Source organism: Phyllobates terribilis, unplaced genomic scaffold (assembly GCF_046119375.1).
Source record: "Phyllobates terribilis strain yellow unplaced genomic scaffold, ASM4611937v1 Scaffold_7__3_contigs__length_470593459, whole genome shotgun sequence".
Lineage (NCBI taxonomy): Eukaryota > Metazoa > Chordata > Amphibia > Anura > Dendrobatidae > Phyllobates > Phyllobates terribilis.
In genome coordinates, this window is record NW_027362767.1 from 402,686,729 (window position 1) to 402,704,818 (window position 18,090).

General features: G+C 51.3%; 1 protein-coding gene across 2 annotated transcripts in view; it reads right to left on the minus strand.

The window, feature by feature from the left end:
- Window positions 1-18,090, minus strand: part of RASGRP4 (RAS guanyl releasing protein 4) — a 78,874-nt gene that overhangs the window by 43,913 nt on the left and 16,871 nt on the right. The window contains exons 1-2 of one of the 2 annotated variants that reach the window (XM_073641650.1): window positions 3,253-3,469; window positions 90-301 (exon numbers count right to left, since the gene is read on the minus strand). In XM_073641650.1, coding sequence (XP_073497751.1) covers window positions 90-301; window positions 3,253-3,275 — 235 coding nt within the window. In that variant the 5' untranslated portion in view covers window positions 3,276-3,469. Of the gene's footprint in view, window positions 1-89; window positions 302-3,252; window positions 3,470-18,090 lie in introns of those variants that run through there. The other variant, XM_073641651.1, reaches the window with a different exon arrangement.

An 18,090-nucleotide genomic window follows, 5' to 3' on the forward strand; every position in this document is an offset into this window, starting at 1 on the left:
AGACGTGCCTGTGCTCAGTCAATTCACTTCTATTGACGAGGCTGCACACGTTTAGTCGACGTGACCTGACCCCTCTGGTAACTATTTACCAAATGACTGTATGCATTTCTCCATCAGTTCCTCTAGACTGCAGCTCTTTCCCAGTTGCTCCAATGTCACAGACCCAAGAACGCTGTTAATCTCGGCCGCGCTTGGACAAGTCATCCTTCTTCTCCTCCGACTCTGGCTATGCTGACCCTTAACAGTGACCACGACTCCATTACCGTTAATAGTTTGACTCGTAAGCTCCAGGCGAGACTTTCTGTAAAAACGATAAAACACGTAACTTTAAAGTGTAACCGTTATTTTAATTTTTATTTCATACATCAATATTTCACATGAAAATAAGCAACTCTGTAATATATCTTATCAGAAAGATCTGCTTCTCTTCTTCAATTAATTTTTCACTCTCAATTCAGGAGATAAATCTGTGTTCAGTGAAGACAGATTTTCCCATTACTGAGATAGGAGATGACAGTTGGTGCTTTTTAAGTTTTATGGAGAGGGGAGGAGCTAGAGCTTTTAAAGTTCTATGGAGAAGGGAGGAGCTAGAGGCCAACACAAATACACTGCTGCATGTTCTCCTGAAACGACAGTTACAGTTATAACATTGATGACCTATTTTTTGGAAAGGTCATCAATATCAGCTGGTGGGGGTCCGACACTTGGCAACCCCACCCACCTGCTGTTATTAGCTCTGGTGCAAATACAGAAAGGAACAGAAGAGCTCAACTCCAGTGAATGTATAATGGCTGCTGCCGGGTACTGAACATCAGCTCCTATTTATGAGGCTATCCGCCCATTCATATACTCCTTTATGGAAAAAAATCTAAGTTCATAAAATAGGTCCTGTGTTTAGGATCCTTATATGTTGGCCAGAGTGTAAGAGTGTTTATAAAGAAAAAAATCTTGCCCTGCATTACACTGACAACCCACTGATTTGAAAAAGGCAAAGGTGTACTGTAATTCCTCATTTCTCCTGCGGTGGCACTGTGGGGAAATGAAATAGTTGCTGTCTGGTATTCCCGCAGATCACAGCTAATCGCTAAAAAGGGTTGACCGGTGATAACTTGTCGATCGGTGGAGGTCCGACTGCTGGGACCGGCACCAATCAGAAGAATGGAGAACTTTTATTCCTGTTAGAATGGCGAATGTGCAACCTGCGCGTCCTTAATTCCTTACGGGGCTGCAGAACACTGCTCTCGGCTTTTTCCATAGGGAATGAAATGAATGGTAGGCTGGTGTCTGAACTGTCGTGCCATCTCGTAACGGGGGGGGGGTAGAAGTTCCCTGATCTGAGATTGGTGCAGGTCTCAGAGGTCAAGCACCCACGGGTCAGCAAGTTATCACCTGATTTATTGCACTAGTTAATGATCATAGGCTTAAGTCCCCAATGGGGGACTAAAGAATAGAAAAAAAAATATTTAAAAAAGTATTAAAGTTTGAACAGACCCTTTTCTAGTTGAAAAATAAAGTAAAAAAAATATAACTACCGTAAATGAGATATTGTCAAGTCTGTAAAAGTCCGATCTATCAAAATATAAAATTATTTAAACCGTGCGTTAAATGCTGCAAAGCAAAAAAAGTAGCGAAATGCCAGAATTGCTCTTTTAATGGGTCTTAAAAAATGGTGACGCAAACCAAATATTTTTTTACAAAGTTCAGAACATTTCTTAAGCACTGAAATACAAAGAAAACCTTATGTTTGGAATCCCCGGAATGGTACTGACCCAGAGAATCGTGTTACCAGGTCATTTTTACAGCACAGTGAAAGCCGCACCGCACTTTGAATTTTATTTTATGGTAAAATGAATGGTGTGAATCAAAACTACAATGGTTGTGTTGACGGAAAAAAAAATAAAGTTATGGCTCTTAGAAAATGGGAAGGAAAAAAACAAGATCTCAAAAAAGGAAGAGTCGGTGACGTACATGGGACAGAGATGCTAGAGCTCAAACATGTACTAACCAGAGGATTCCCACAGTGGATCCAAAGTCATTAACGTGTTCATTTTTTGCCTATCTGGATTTTTTGCGGATTGCACTCTCACCTATAATAGTAAATGGGGCCGTTCACATGGTCGCAAAATTGTGTAGACATGTCCTATCTTGATGAGAATGTTGGATCAAAATCGACAATGCAATTCTATCGGTCCATGAAAAAAATCAGATGCCATCCGAGTGCTCCCCGTTTTTCACTGACTGGTAGATGGGAAACGATGGAGAAACTTTTTGTTTCTCATCTGAGAAAACTGAAGAAACTTTGACCAAACTTTGATGATAAAAACTGACACTGACCAAACTCTGAAGAAACTCTGATAAAACAACACTGATGAAACTTGGGACGATTTTCTCGTACAAGAAAATCTCTGACTTGCGAATGAGGCCATAATAACAGGGCTGGCTAATACAGGTCCAAGGAGGTCCAGCAGAAGACAACCCAATCATAACCTAACAAGGGGGTAGATTACTTGCTGCTCCATCAAGCGCCTGGAGATCCAGCAGAAGACAATCCTGTCCTGACTTTGGAGCAGATGATCCCCAGTTGCTCATGTCCATTAGGCACTTTATGGGAATGGGAGTTCCACCTATAAACCATCAGTTCTTACGTGTCGTAAGTGTAGTTTTCAAAACAAGTTGTAGTGTAAGTCCTCACAATAGTTTCCACCAGAGGCCAAAGTGTGAGGGATCAATGTTATACCGATCTGTAATACTATGACGTAACAATTCACCACTGTAGACCGTAATGTGACGTGCCATATTACTGAGGTGATCTGCATAATACAGACCCCAGGAGAATATGTGGATTCCCATAAAAGGTGCGTTGCTCATACAATAGAGGACCAGTGGTCTACTTATTTGGACCACCTGAACTTTTTGTCCAAGTTCTCCTAACTTTTTCTACTTTCTATTCCCATTCTACCCACTCACATCTATATCTCCTGTCTGGTAGGTTCAAGCAATAGCTCCTGCCCTTCTCCTTCAATATTTTGAGCACCATAAAAAGCAGAAATCAAGATCAAAATCAGGAAACTGATGTGTCGCAGACAGGCTGGACTGGTGAACTTCTCACCGTACTTACAAATATACAAATATCAGCTACTAAACAAAAAGTTAAAGGACCTCAGTATTTCAGATTTGTGACCTCCGTGAAGGAGTCAAGACCTGGAGATCACAACTCCTGGTGTCTCACTACAAGTGGAAGCAGAGCCTCACCGTTTGCTGTCCTTGCGATTCATCTTGCAGGAAGGTTGCAAGGGAGAGTGGTGGGAACACTCTTTGGGGTCTGCCGAGCGTCTTCACCTAGAGGTCCTGATCTTCGGACCCCCCGAGTCATTACATGCAATGCTGAGGGATGGGACAGTCTACGACTGGGAGTGTCTTTTCAATAATGCAGGGTGACAAAGAGGAACTGTGTAACTGTGTCAGTGCGAACGAGGCGAGGATACTGCGAGCTTCATACCAAGATTAACCAGAAACTTACGAAACACAACATCTCACCATATCTGAAGCATTTAACCCTGTCAGGGACAGCTCATTCTGCTGTACATCCACCCTGGAGTTCTCCAGCCGGTGTAGGCCCAGCATTGGTTTGTCAACCAAAACCATAGTCACAATCATGGTCCTAGTCCACTATTTTTCATGGTCTCTACATATGTCCCCTGAATTGGTCTCCATATATGACCCCTGGATTGGTCTTCATTTGAGGCCCCTGGATTGGTCTCTATATGTGGCCCTTGATTTGTCTCCATATGTGGTCCCTGGTTTTGTCTTCATGTGTGGCCTCCGGATTGGTCTCCATGCAAAGCACCTGGATTGGTCTTTATATGTGGCCTCTGGATTGGTCTCCATATGAGGTCCCTGGTCTCCATGTGGATTGGTCTTTGTTTGTGACATATGGATTGGTCTCTCCATATGAGGTCCTTGTATTGGTCTCCATATGTTCCCCTAGATTGGTCTCCATACATGGCCTCTGGATTGGTCTTCACATGTGGCCCCTGGATTTGTCTCCATAGGTGTCCTCTTGATTGGTCTCCATTCGAGGCCCCTGGATTGGTCTCCAAATGAGGCCCCTGGACTGATCTCCTTATGAGGCCCTTGAATTGATCTCTATATGTTGCCCCTAGATTGGTCTCCATACATTGCCTCTGGAATTGCCTTCATATGTGTCCCCTGGATTGATCTCCATATGTGGCCCCTGGAATGATCTCCATATGAGGCCCCGGATAGATCTCTGTAACGGGTCTGGGAGGCGGAACCTCTGAGCTACTATACAAGGGGGCGGTCCTTGTAAGGGAGCGGGTGGCGACCAGGCAGGCAGTCACAGCAGGTGACCGGGACAGTCTCTGGAAGAACGGGCAGGAGGTCACGGCAAGTGACCGGGGCAGTCTCTGGATGAACGGGCAGATGGTCACGGCAAGTGACCGGGGCAGTCTCTGGATGAACGGGCAGATGGTCACGGCAAGTGACCGGGGCAGTCTCTATGTAAAGGGTTGGTACGACCTGTGGCGGCTGATGGTAGACTTGAGCTCCCAGGTGAGCAGGCGAGAGTCTCTGGATAAACGGGTGGTCACAGCATGTGACGGCGGAGCCTCCAGGAAGATCAACAGACAGGCGGCAGATGAGCGCTCCCAGGTGAGCGGGCAGAAGTCTCTGGACAGGCGGGTGGTCACAGCACGTGACGGCAGAGCCTCCAGGTAGGCTAGCAGACAGGCAGCAGATGAGCGCTCCCAGGTGAGCGGGCAGGAGTCACTGGACAGGCAGGTGGTCACAGCACGTGACGGCGGAGCCTCCAGGTAGGCTAGCAGGCAGGTAGCAGATGTGCGCTCCCAGGTGAGCGGGCAAGCTGGTCCATAGACAGACTGACAGGAGTTGGAAGGCAGACCGTTGGACCTCAGGCAAGCAGGCAGGTAGCTGATGTGCGCTCCCAGGTGAGCGGGCAAGCTGGTCCTTAGACAGACTGACAGGAGTTGTAAGGCAGACCGTCGGACCTCAGGCTAGCAGGCAGGTAGCAGAATATCAGGCAGGAATAAGACAGCAAGCTGGCAGGAATCTGGCAGGTATCTGGCAGGTAACTGGCAACGGGACCTGAGGGCTGAAGCAGAGTAGTGAACAGTGCAACAACATTGCTCGGGCACCTCCATTTTGGAGGAGGTGCCTTATATATGGTGAAGTCCTCCGGCCATTGGCCGGGGACTCCTTAGGACGGCGCGCGCGGCCCCTTTAAGAGGGAGGGAGAGCGCGTGCGCGCGCCCTAAGAACAGTGGCCGGGAAGGAGCGCGCGCTGCCAGCAGAGTGGGAGGAGGACGCCGGGCACGGAGCAGAGAGGTGAGGGGAACAGCGTCCCTGCCTAGCAGAGGGCAGGGACGCCGGCGCTACAGTACCCCCCCCCCTTTAGGCCCCCCCCTTTTTTAGGCCAGACAGAAATTTAGCAAGGATAAGAGGGGCATGGATGTTCTCCCGGGGCTCCCACGTTCTCTCCTCAGGACCAAACCCCTTCCAATCTACTAGAAAAAAGGTCTTTCCTCTTACCCTTTTGGTGGCAAGAATGTTCTCTACCTCAAACTCGTCCTCAGCAGAAACCGGAGCAGGAGGCGTACCTGTAGACTTGGAAAAAGAGTTAAGTACCACAGGTTTGAGGAGAGATACATGAAAGGAGTTAGGGATCCGTAAGTTGGCCGGGAGTTTCAATTTATAGGCCACCGGGTTGATCTGACTGATGACCTCCAGAGGACCGATGAACCGAGGCCCTAACTTGTAAGAAGGTATCTTGAGTCGGACATATTTAGATGAGAGCCAGACTTTATCTCCAGGACGAAATTGTGGAGGATCCAGGCGTTTTTTGTCAGCGTGTCTTTTCATCCGTTCGGACGACTGAAGGAGTGCGGATCGGGTACTCTCCCAAATGGAGGAAAATTTGCTAACGAGAGATTCCGCAGCCGGGTTGTCCACAGAGGTGGAGACAGGAAAAGGAATCCGAGGATGCTGACCGAAGACTACAAAAAACGGGGATTTGGAGGAGGATTCGCTCTCGTGATTGTTATAAGAGAACTCGGCCCATGGTAGGAGATCCACCCAGTCTGAATGATGGGCATTAACGAAGTGCCGGAGGTAACTGGTCAGGTTCTGATTGATCCGCTCCACTTGACCATTGGACTGTGGGTGGTAAGCGGAAGAGAAGTCCAGGGTGACGTCTAGCAGTTTACAAGTGGCTCTCCAGAAGCGTGAGGTGAACTGTACCCCACGATCCGACACGATGTGGAGGGGCAGGCCATGAAGACGAAAGATGTGACGAATAAAGTCTTTAGCTAGCTCGGGTGCAGACGGGAGGCCTGGCAGGGGAACGAAATGAGCCATCTTGGAGAAGCGGTCAGCGACCACCCAAATGACCGTACAACCGGCAGAGACTTGGAGGTCAGTTATAAAGTCCATTGCTATATGCTGCCAGGGGACAGCAGGTACAGAAAGCGGAAGGAGGCGACCGGCTGGCAAATGTCTCGGAACCTTGTTGCGGGCGCAGGACACACAGGCAGAAACAAAGTGTATTACGTCCTTGTGCAGGGTAGGCCACCAGTAGTGCCGGGTAATAAGCTGGAGGGTCTTTTTCTGACCGGCGTGGCCAGCCAGTTTAGACGAGTGACCCCAGTGAAGGATCTTCTCCCGATCAGGTACTGATACGAACGTCTTTCCGGGAGGGAGACGATTTAGACTCACGGGAGCCACCTGCATTACTCTGGCGGGATCGATGATGTGTTTCGGATCTTCCTCGAGATCAGACACCAGAAAGGACCGAGACAAGGCGTCCGCCTTGACGTTTTTGTCAGCCGGGCGAAAATGAAGAACAAAATCAAAGCGAGCAAAAAACAAGGACCACCGGGCTTGGCGAAGGTTAAGTCTCTGGGCATGCTGGAGGTAAGCCAAGTTCTTGTGGTCAGTGTAAATTATTACCGGGTGAAGAGCCCCCTCGAGCAGGTAACGCCACTCCTCCAATGCCAGTTTGATGGCCAATAACTCTCGGTCTCCTATGGAATAATTGCGCTCTGAGGAGGAGAAGAGTTTAGAGAAGAAGCCGCAAGTTACCATCCTCCCGGAAGATGATTTTTGAGTAAGTACCGCTCCGGCTCCAGAGGAGGAGGCGTCAACTTCCAGGAAGAACTGCTTGTTGCCGTCCGGGCGATGCAGCACCGGGGCGGAAGAGAAGGCCTGTTTTAAGGAAAGAAAGGCCTCCTCTGCTTCGGGCGGCCACTCTTTGGGATTAGTACCCTTACGGGTGAGCGCGGAAATTGGGGCAGTCCGGGAAGAGAAGTGTGGTATGAAGAGGCGGTAGTAGTTGGCGAAGCCCAGGAACCGCTGAATGGCCTTCAACCCCTCCGGTCGAGGCCATTTCTCGATGGCAGACAGTTTCTCTGGATCCATTCGTAGGCCGGTCTGAGAAATAATGTAGCCCAAAAACGGAAGCGAGGTCTGCTCAAAGAGGCACTTCTCGTATTTAGCGAAGAGGTGATTCTGCCTGAGCCTGAGCAGGACCTGACGAACGTCCCTCCGGTGAGTCTGGAGATCCGGAGAGAAGACCAAGATGTCGTCCAGGTACACCACTACGCAGGAGTAGAGAAGGTCCCGGAAAATGTCATTGACCAACTCTTGAAAGACGGCAGGAGCGTTACAGAGACCAAAGGGCATTACCAGATATTCATAGTGGCCGTCCTGGGTGTTGAATGCCGTCTTCCATTCATCCCCCTGACGGATACGAACCAGGTTGTACGCCCCACGGAGGTCCAGTTTGGTGAAGATTCTAGCCCCCCTCAGACGATCAAATAACTCCGGAATGAGCGGAAGGGGGTACTTATTCTTCACCGTGATCTGGTTAAGGCCTCTATAGTCTATACAGGGACGGAGAGAGCCGTCCCTCTTTTTGACGAAAAAGAAGCCTGCTCCCGCCGGGGAGGTAGATTTCCGGATGAATCCCCTGGCCAGATTGTCCGCAATATATTCGGACATCGACCGGGTCTCAGCAGCGGATAATGGATAAATACGCCCACGGGGAGGAGTAGTACCGGGTAACAGGTCGATAGGGCAGTCGTATGGTCTATGAGGGGGTAGTGTCTCTGCCTCCTTTTTATTAAAGACATCAGCATAAGACCAATAAGGAATCGGAAGTCCAGGTAGATTAGCTGGGGTAGGAGAAGGACGGACGGGATGGACGGGAACCAGACAGGTCTTATGGCAGTCCTGTCCCCAGCGAAGGACTTCTCCGGTCTGCCAGTCAAGCACGGGTGCATGTCTCTGGAGCCAAGGTAGACCTAGCAAGAGGGCGTGAGAGAGTCCAGGCAGAACATGAAAGGAGATACTCTCAGAATGCAGCATTCCCACCTGCAGAGTAATGGATTCGGTGATGAGTTGGATGGGGCGTGATAAGAGGCCCCTATCCACGGCAGCAACAGACAAGGGTACAGCCAGAGGTTTGGTGGGGATGCGGTATTTCTCTACCAGGGACTGTGAAATAAGATTCCCGGCTGCTCCAGAGTCAAGTTGGGCTGGTTCGAAATAACGGTCCTCCCCGCAGACGATTGACACTGACAGCAGCAGAGATGGAGAGGATTTATTCTTGTCTAGGTCGACCTCTCTGAGCGAACCTAGACACAGGCGTTTCCCGACCTCTCCGGGCAGGCACGGATCCGGTGCTCCTTACTGCCACAGTAGAAGCAGCTCCCCTCGGCACGGCGTAAGTCCTGACGGGTTTTGACCATCTTGGTCTGGTCGACCTGCATAGGCTCAGGAGAGTGTACCTGGGGAGAGACGGAGGGAGTGACGGGTTTCTGAAAAGTAGGAGCTAGACGTGGAAACCTCCTCTCACGGGTGACCTCTTTGGCACGCTCCTGGAACCGTAGGTCAATCTGGGTGGCAAGAGTTATTAGGTCATCGAGAGTGGTAGGAATGTCCCGACCGGCAAGTTCATCTTTAATACGGCCGGACAGACCCTCCCAGAAGACGGATACCAGAGCGCCGTTATCCCAGACCAGCTCCGAGGCAAGGGTACGGAACCGTATGGCATATTGGCCCACGGTGAGACTTCCCTGACGGACGCGTAGCAGTGATGATGCGGATGAGGTCTTCCGTCCGGGTTCGTCGAAGACATTCCGGAAAGCCGTGAGAAAGGCAGGCAAGTCGGACACCAGGGCGTCTCCTCTCTCCCATAGAGGATTTAGCCAGGCCAGGGCCTCCCCGGTGAGATGGGACATGATGAAGGCAATTTTGGCCCGGTCGGAGTTAAACTGGTGGGACAGGAGTTCAAAGTGCAGGGTGCACTGATTTATGAAGCCCCGAGCCTGGGCGGAGTCGCCTCCGAAGCGAGGAGGTGCAGAAAGCCGAGGTCCGGGGTAGGATACCATGGTATTAGTAGGCAGCGGAGCTGCCGGATTGCGAGTCATGGCACTGGCGGAGGTTGCTGGCGAAGCAGTCAGAGTGTCCAGGCGAGAATTGACATTCCGCAGGTGACCCAGGATGGACTCCTGTTGGGACCTCTGACGGGACAGTTCATGACACAGGTCCGAGAGCGAGGGAGCTTGGGTGCCACCGGGTTCCATGGCCCGAGCAAACTGTAACGGGTCTGGGAGGCGGAACCTCTGAGCTACTATACAAGGGGGCGGTCCTTGTAAGGGAGCGGGTGGCGACCAGGCAGGCAGTCACAGCAGGTGACCGGGACAGTCTCTGGAAGAACGGGCAGGAGGTCACGGCAAGTGACCGGGGCAGTCTCTGGATGAACGGGCAGATGGTCACGGCAAGTGACCGGGGCAGTCTCTGGATGAACGGGCAGATGGTCACGGCAAGTGACCGGGGTAGTCTCTGTGTAAAGGGTTGGTACGACCTGTGGCGGCTGATGGTAGACGTGAGCTCCCAGGTGAGCAGGCGAGAGTCTCTGGATAAACGGGTGGTCACAGCATGTGACGGCGGAGCCTCCAGGAAGATCAACAGACAGGCGGCAGATGAGCGCTCCCAGGTGAGCGGGCAGAAGTCTCTGGACAGGCGGGTGGTCACAGCACGTGACGGCAGAGCCTCCAGGTAGGCTAGCAGACAGGCAGCAGATGAGCGCTCCCAGGTGAGCGGGCAGGAGTCACTGGACAGGCAGGTGGTCACAGCACGTGACGGCGGAGCCTCCAGGTAGGCTAGCAGGCAGGTAGCAGATGTGCGCTCCCAGGTGAGCGGGCAAGCTGGTCCATAGACAGACTGACAGGAGTTGGAAGGCAGACCGTCGGACCTCAGGCAAGCAGGCAGGTAGCTGATGTGCGCTCCCAGGTGAGCGGGCAAGCTGGTCCTTAGACAGACTGACAGGAGTTGTAAGGCAGACCGTCGGACCTCAGGCTAGCAGGCAGGTAGCAGAATATCAGGCAGGAATAAGACAGCAAGCTGGCAGGAATCTGGCAGGTATCTGGCAGGTAACTGGCAACGGGACCTGAGGGCTGAAGCAGAGTAGTGAACAGTGCAACAACATTGCTCGGGCACCTCCATTTTGGAGGAGGTGCCTTATATATGGTGAAGTCCTCCGGCCATTGGCCGGGGACTCCTTAGGACGGCGCGCGCGGCCCCTTTAAGAGGGAGGGAGAGCGCGCGCGCCCTAAGAACAGTGGCCCGGAAGGAGCGCGCGCTGCCAGCAGAGCGGGAGGAGGACGCCGGGCACGGAGCAGAGAGGTGAGGGGAACAGCGTCCCTGCCTAGCAGAGGGCAGGGACGCCGGCGCTACAGTACCCCCCCCTTTAGGCCCCCCCTTTTTTAGGCCAGACAGAAATTTAGCAAGGATAAGAGGGGCATGGATGTTCTCCCGGGGCTCCCACGTTCTCTCCTCAGGACCAAACCCCTTCCAATCTACTAGAAAAAAGGTCTTTCCTCTTACCCTTTTGGTGGCAAGAATGTTCTCTACCTCAAACTCGTCCTCAGCAGAAACCGGAGCAGGAGGCGTACCTGTAGACTTGGAAAAAGAGTTAAGTACCACAGGTTTGAGGAGAGATACATGGAAGGAGTTAGGGATCCGTAAGTTGGCCGGGAGTTTCAATTTATAGGCCACCGGGTTGATCTGACTGATGACCTCCAGAGGACCGATGAACCGAGGCCCTAACTTGTAAGAAGGTATCTTGAGTCGGACATATTTAGATGAGAGCCAGACTTTATCTCCAGGACGAAATTGTGGAGGATCCAGGCGTTTTTTGTCAGCGTGTCCTTTCATCCGTTCGGACGACTGAAGGAGTGCGGATCGGGTACTCTCCCAAATGGAGGAAAATTTGCTAACGAGAGATTCCGCAGCCGGGTTGTCCACAGAGGTGGAGACAGGAAAAGGAATCCGAGGATGCTGACCGAAGACTACAAAAAACGGGGATTTGGAGGAGGATTCGCTCTCGTGATTGTTATAAGAGAACTCGGCCCATGGTAGGAGATCCACCCAGTCTGAATGATGGGCATTAACGAAGTGCCGGAGGTAACTGGTCAGGTTCTGATTGATCCGCTCCACTTGACCATTGGACTGTGGGTGGTAAGCGGAAGAGAAGTCCAGGGTGACGTCTAGCAGTTTACAAGTGGCTCTCCAGAAGCGTGAGGTGAACTGTACCCCACGATCCGACACGATGTGGAGGGGCAGGCCATGAAGACGAAAGATGTGACGAATAAAGTCTTTAGCTAGCTCGGGTGCAGACGGGAGGCCTGGCAGGGGAACGAAATGAGCCATCTTGGAGAAGCGGTCAGCGACCACCCAAATGACCGTACAACCGGCAGAGACTGGGAGGTCAGTTATAAAGTCCATTGCTATATGCTGCCAGGGGGCAGCAGGTACAGAAAGCGGAAGGAGGCGACCGGCTGGCAAATGTCTCGGAACCTTGTTGCGGGCGCAGGACACACAGGCAGAAACAAAGTGTATTACGTCCTTGTGCAGGGTAGGCCACCAGTAGTGCCGGGTAATAAGCTGGAGGGTCTTTTTCTGACCGGCGTGGCCAGCCAGTTTAGACGAGTGACCCCAGTGAAGGATCTTCTCCCGATCAGGTACTGATACGAACGTCTTTCCGGGAGGGAGACGATTTAGACTCACGGGAGCCACCTGCATTACTCTGGCGGGATCGATGATGTGTTTCGGATCTTCCTCGAGATCAGACACCAGAAAGGACCGAGACAAGGCGTCCGCCTTGACGTTTTTGTCAGCCGGGCGAAAATGAAGAACAAAATCAAAGCGAGCAAAAAACAAGGACCACCGGGCTTGGCGCGGGTTAAGTCTCTGGGCATGCTGGAGGTAAGCCAAGTTCTTGTGGTCAGTGTAAATTATTACCGGGTGAAGAGCCCCCTCGAGCAGGTAACGCCACTCCTCCAATGCCAGTTTGATGGCCAATAACTCTCGGTCTCCTATGGAATAATTGCGCTCTGAGGAGGAGAAGAGTTTAGAGAAGAAGCCGCAAGTTACCATCCTCCCGGAAGATGATTTTTGAGTAAATACCGCTCCGGCTCCAGAGGAGGAGGCGTCAACTTCCAGGAAGAACTGCTTGTTGCCGTCCGGGCGATGCAGCACCGGGGCGGAAGAGAAGGCCTGTTTTAAGGAAAGAAAGGCCTCCTCTGCTTCGGGCTGCCACTCTTTGGGATTAGTACCCTTACGGGTGAGCGCGGAAATTGGGGCAGTCCGGGAAGAGAAGTGTGGTATGAAGAGGCGGTAGTAGTTGGCGAAGCCCAGGAACCGCTGAATGGCCTTCAACCCCTCCGGTCGAGGCCATTTCTCGATGGCAGACAGTTTCTCTGGATCCATTCGTAGGCCGGTCTGAGAAATAATGTAGCCCAAAAACGGAAGCGAGGTCTGCTCAAAGAGGCACTTCTCGTATTTAGCGAAGAGGTGATTCTGCCTGAGCCTGAGCAGGACCTGACGAACGTCCCTCCGGTGAGTCTGGAGATCCGGAGAGAAGACCAAGATGTCGTCCAGGTACACCACTACGCAGGAGTAGAGAAGGTCCCGGAAAATGTCATTGACCAACTCTTGAAAGACGGCAGGAGCGTTACAGAGACCAAAGGGCATTACCAGATATTCATAGTGGCCGTCCTGGGTGTTGAATGCCGTCTTCCATTCATCCCCCTGACGGATACGAACCAGGTTGTACGCCCCACGGAGGTCCAGTTTGGTGAAGATTCTAGCCCCCCTCAGACGATCAAATAACTCCGGAATGAGCGGAAGGGGGTATTTATTCTTCACCGTGATCTGGTTAAGGCCTCTATAGTCTATACAGGGACGGAGAGAGCTGTCCCTCTTTTTGACGAAAAAGAAGCCTGCTCCCGCCGGGGAGGTAGATTTCCGGATGAATCCCCTGGCCAGATTCTCCTCAATATATTCGGACATCGACCGGGTCTCAGCAGCGGATAATGGATAAATACGCCCACGGGGAGGAGTAGTACCGGGTAACAGGTCGATAGGGCAGTCGTATGGTCTATGAGGGGGTAGTGTCTCTGCCTCCTTTTTATTAAAGACATCAGCATAAGACCAATAAGGAATCGGAAGTCCAGGTAGATTAGCTGGGGTAGGAGAAGGACGGACGGGATGGACGGGAACCAGACAGGTCTTATGGCAGTCCTGTCCCCAGCGAAGGACTTCTCCGGTCTGCCAGTCAAGCACGGGTGCATGTCTCTGGAGCCAAGGTAGACCTAGCAAGAGGGCGTGAGAGAGTCCAGGCAGAACATGAAAGGAGATACTCTCAGAATGCAGCATTCCCACCTGCAGAGTAATGGATTCGGTGATGAGTTGGATGGGGCGTGGTAAGAGGCCCCCATCCACGGCAGCAACAGACAAGGGTACAGCCAGAGGTTTGGTGGGGATGCGGTATTTCTCTACCAGGGACTGTGAAATAAGATTCCCGGCTGCTCCAGAGTCAAGTTGGGCTAGTTCGAAATAACGGTTCTCCCCGCAGACGATTGACACTGACAGCAGCAGAGATGGAGAGGATTTATTCTTGTCTAGGTCGACCTCTCTGAGCGAACCTAGACACAGGCGTTTCCCGACCTCTCCGGGCAGGCACGGATCCGGTGCTCCTTACTGCCACAGTAGAAGCAGCTCCCCTCGGCACGGCGTAAGTCCTGACGGGTTTTGACCATCTTGGTCTGGTCGACCTGCATAGGCTCAGGAGAGTGTACCTGGGGAGAGACGGAGGGAGTGACGGGTTTCTGAAAAGTAGGAGCTAGACGTGGAAACCTCCTCTCACGGGTGACCTCTTTGGCACGCTCCTGGAACCGTAGGTCAATCCGGGTGGCAAGAGTTATTAGGTCATCGAGAGTGGTAGGAATGTCCCGACCGGCAAGTTCATCTTTAATACGGCCGGACAGACCCTCCCAGAAGACGGATACCAGAGCGCCGTTATCCCAGACCAGCTCCGAGGCAAGGGTATGGAACCATATGGCATATTGGCCCACGGTGAGACTTCCCTGACGGAGGCGTAGCAGTGATGATGCGGATGAGGTCTTCCGTCCGGGTTCGTCGAAGACTTTCCGGAAAGCCGTGAGAAAGGCAGGCAAGTCGGACACCAGGGGGTCTCCTCTCTCCCATAGAGGATTTAGCCAGGCCAGGGCCTCCCCGGTGAGATGGGACATGATGAAGGCAATTTTGGCCCGGTCGGAGTTAAACTGGTGGGACAGGAGTTCAAAGTGCAGGGTGCACTGATTTATGAAGCCCCGAGCCTGGGCGGAGTCGCCTCCGAAGCGAGGAGGTGCAGAAAGCCGAGGTCCGGGGTAGGATACCATGGTATTAGTAGGCAGCGGAGCTGCCGGATTGCGAGTCATGGCACTGGCGGAGGTTGCTGGCGAAGCAGTCAGAGTGTCCAGGCGAGAATTGACATTCCGCAGGTGACCCAGGATGGACTCCTGTTGGGACCTCTGACGGGACAGTTCATGACACAGGTCCGGGAGCGAGGGAGCTTGGGTGCCACCGGGTTCCATGGCCCGAGCAAACTGTAACGGGTCTGGGAGGCGGAACCTCTGAGCTACTATACAAGGGGGCGGTCCTTGTAAGGGAGCGGGTGGCGACCAGGCAGTCACAGCAGGTGACCGGGACAGTCTCTGGAAGAACGGGCAGGAGGTCACGGCAAGTGACCGGGGCAGTCTCTGGATGAACGGGCAGATGGTCACGGCAAGTGACCGGGGCAGTCTCTGGATGAACGGGCAGATGGTCACGGCAAGTGACCGGGGCAGTCTCTGTGTAAAGGGTTGGTACGACCTGTGGCGGCTGATGGTAGACGTGAGCTCCCAGGTGAGCAGGCGAGAGTCTCTGGATAAACGGGTGGTCACAGCATGTGACGGCGGAGCCTCCAGGAAGATCAACAGACAGGCGGCAGATGAGTGCTCCCAGGTGAGCGGGCAGAAGTCTCTGGACAGGCGGGTGGTCACAGCACGTGACGGCAGAGCCTCCAGGTAGGCTAGCAGACAGGCAGCAGATGAGCGCTCCCAGGTGAGCGGGCAGGAGTCACTGGACAGGCAGGTGGTCACAGCACGTGACGGCGGAGCCTCCAGGTAGGCTAGCAGGCAGGTAGCAGATGTGCGCTCCCAGGTGAGCGGGCAAGCTGGTCCATAGACAGACTGACAGGAGTTGGAAGGCAGACCGTCGGACCTCAGGCAAGCAGGCAGGTAGCTGATGTGCGCTCCCAGGTGAGCGGGCAAGCTGGTCCTTAGACAGACTGACAGGAGTTGTAAGGCAGACCGTCGGACCTCAGGCTAGCAGGCAGGTAGCAGAATATCAGGCAGGAATAAGACAGCAAGCTGGCAGGAATCTGGCAGGTATCTGGCAGGTATCTGGCAGGTATCTGGCAACGGGACCTGAGGGCTGAAGCAGAGTAGTGAACAGTGCAACAACATTGCTCGGGCACCTCCATTTTGGAGGAGGTGCCTTATATATGGTGAAGTCCTCCGGCCATTGGCCGGGGACTCCTTAGGACGGCGCGCGCGGCCCCTTTAAGAGGGAGGGAGAGCGCGCGCGCCCTAAGAACAGTGGCCGGGAAGGAGCGCGCGCTGCCAGCAGAGCGGGAGGAGGACGCCGGGCACGGAGCAGAGAGGTGAGGGGAACAGCGTCCCTGCCTAGCAGAGGGCAGGGACGCCGGCGCTACAATCTCCATATGAGGCCCCTGGATTGGTCTCAATATGCGGCCTTAGGATTAGTCTCTAAATGTGGCCCCTAGATTGGTTTGGAAACCAAAACCATACTTGCAATCATGGTCCTAGTCTATTGTTTTCATGCCCTCCATATGTGGCCCCCCATTAAATCATCCCCTAATTTGAGTCCGTCTTCTTTTTTTTGGGTAGAGGAAAGAAATTTATAACCAAAATGGCACCCTGGTTCCTTGCTTTTTTAACTCTGTAAGGTGATCTCCTCGGAGGATGTGCTGTGCGGCCCATGGCGTGAATTCACCGCTATGATGCTACAAAAGTGATGTAAATCAGAGACGTAACCCAATGACATTTGCGCTTTTTTTGGTATTTTTCACCTGTTTTTCATTTGCAACAAATTTTTCTTTTTATCTGTTTTCACCTTTTATATTTTTTTATGTTCACCATTGTGGGCGTGATTTCGGTTTTCCAGATGTTTCTGGCTGATTAAAAGTCGCGAAATTGGTGCACAAATATACTCTATTCCACCTAACCAGAAGAGACGTTAACTCCGGCGATAACTTTATATAGTCGGTCCGCTCCTCCATTACTGAGAAATGAACGTTTGAATTGATATCCAAATGAGGCTGAAAGGCTATGGTAGATCTGAAGCCTCTGTCACTCCAGCTCTATTCCCCGACCAACACCGCCTCCTCCTGTTTGACTGACAGTCTTTGTGCTGTGTGGCTTCAAAGAAAGGAGCCGTCAATCATGCAGGAAGAGGCGGCATTGGGTGGGGAATAGAGCTGGAGTGACAGAGGCTCTAAAATCCTATGCCATGTTGGAGATTTTAAAGTTTATTGACCTTCGGTGCATTTTTTTTTACATTTTCAAAATGCATGTCAATTCTTTTAGCATTTTTATTGCAGTTTTTACCCATATGACCATGTTTCTTACTGTGTTTTTTTTTATAGCTGCGTTTTTGTGTGCAGAATATCAGCTACGTTTAAGGCTATGTTCACACTGTGTTTCTGTGGGGGGTTTTTTGCTGTTTTTTTTCTGCAGAAAGCAAAAGCTATGAGATTTCAGAAATCTCATGCACACGCTTATTTTTTTTTTCCTGAATAAATCTGAGAACTGCAGTGGTTTTGAAAAACTGCAACATGTCAATTCTTTCAGCGTTTTTTTGCAGTGTTTTTGGTGAATAGAACGAATTTTAGTAACATGTGCTGTAAACAAATCACACATGTAATCCACACCCAAAAACCATTAAAAAAAGCAACAAAAAATGCAGCATTTTTTTTTCATGCCAAGAGTGAAAGCTTTGGCTACAAAAAAAAAAGCTGCAAAACACCAGGTGTGAACAAAGCCTAACGGTCCAAGCAGAGTGAATGTGATTTCATGAAAACTTCTGCCCTCTGTTATTACAGACATTATTGAAACTTTTTGATGCATTTTTTTACTATAGGGAAGCATGAAAAAACGTAAAGAAATGCAGTTGTTTTTTTAATTGCAGAAACAAAGTTTTTCTGTACTAAAAAATGAAGTAAAAATCCCATTAGGAGTTGGAGTAAAAAATGGAGTAAAAAACAAACCTGCAGCAAATACGCATCAAATAAAGGGGAAAAGCATTACTAGAACGCAGCAAAAAGGCAACAATCAAAGATAAAAAGGCGGAATAAAATCAGAGAAAAAAAACGCAGCGTTTATGCTAAGTGTGAACATGGCTAAGAGATCAATGAGGGTCTTTAAAGCGTGGTTGAAAGTTTGCATGGGTTTTCCATGCTTTTTTGTTGGGTTTTTAATGCAGAGAAGGAAGAGCAAAAAAAAAAAAAAAGAACGCATCAAAACTGCGCATAATATAAGCGGAGTTTTTCCTGCCAATATCCTGCATAGTTCATGCGGAAAAAAAAAATGCTGCCAAAAAAAAAAACGATGCGTGTGAACATCCCCTTAGCTATAGTATCTGATTTTA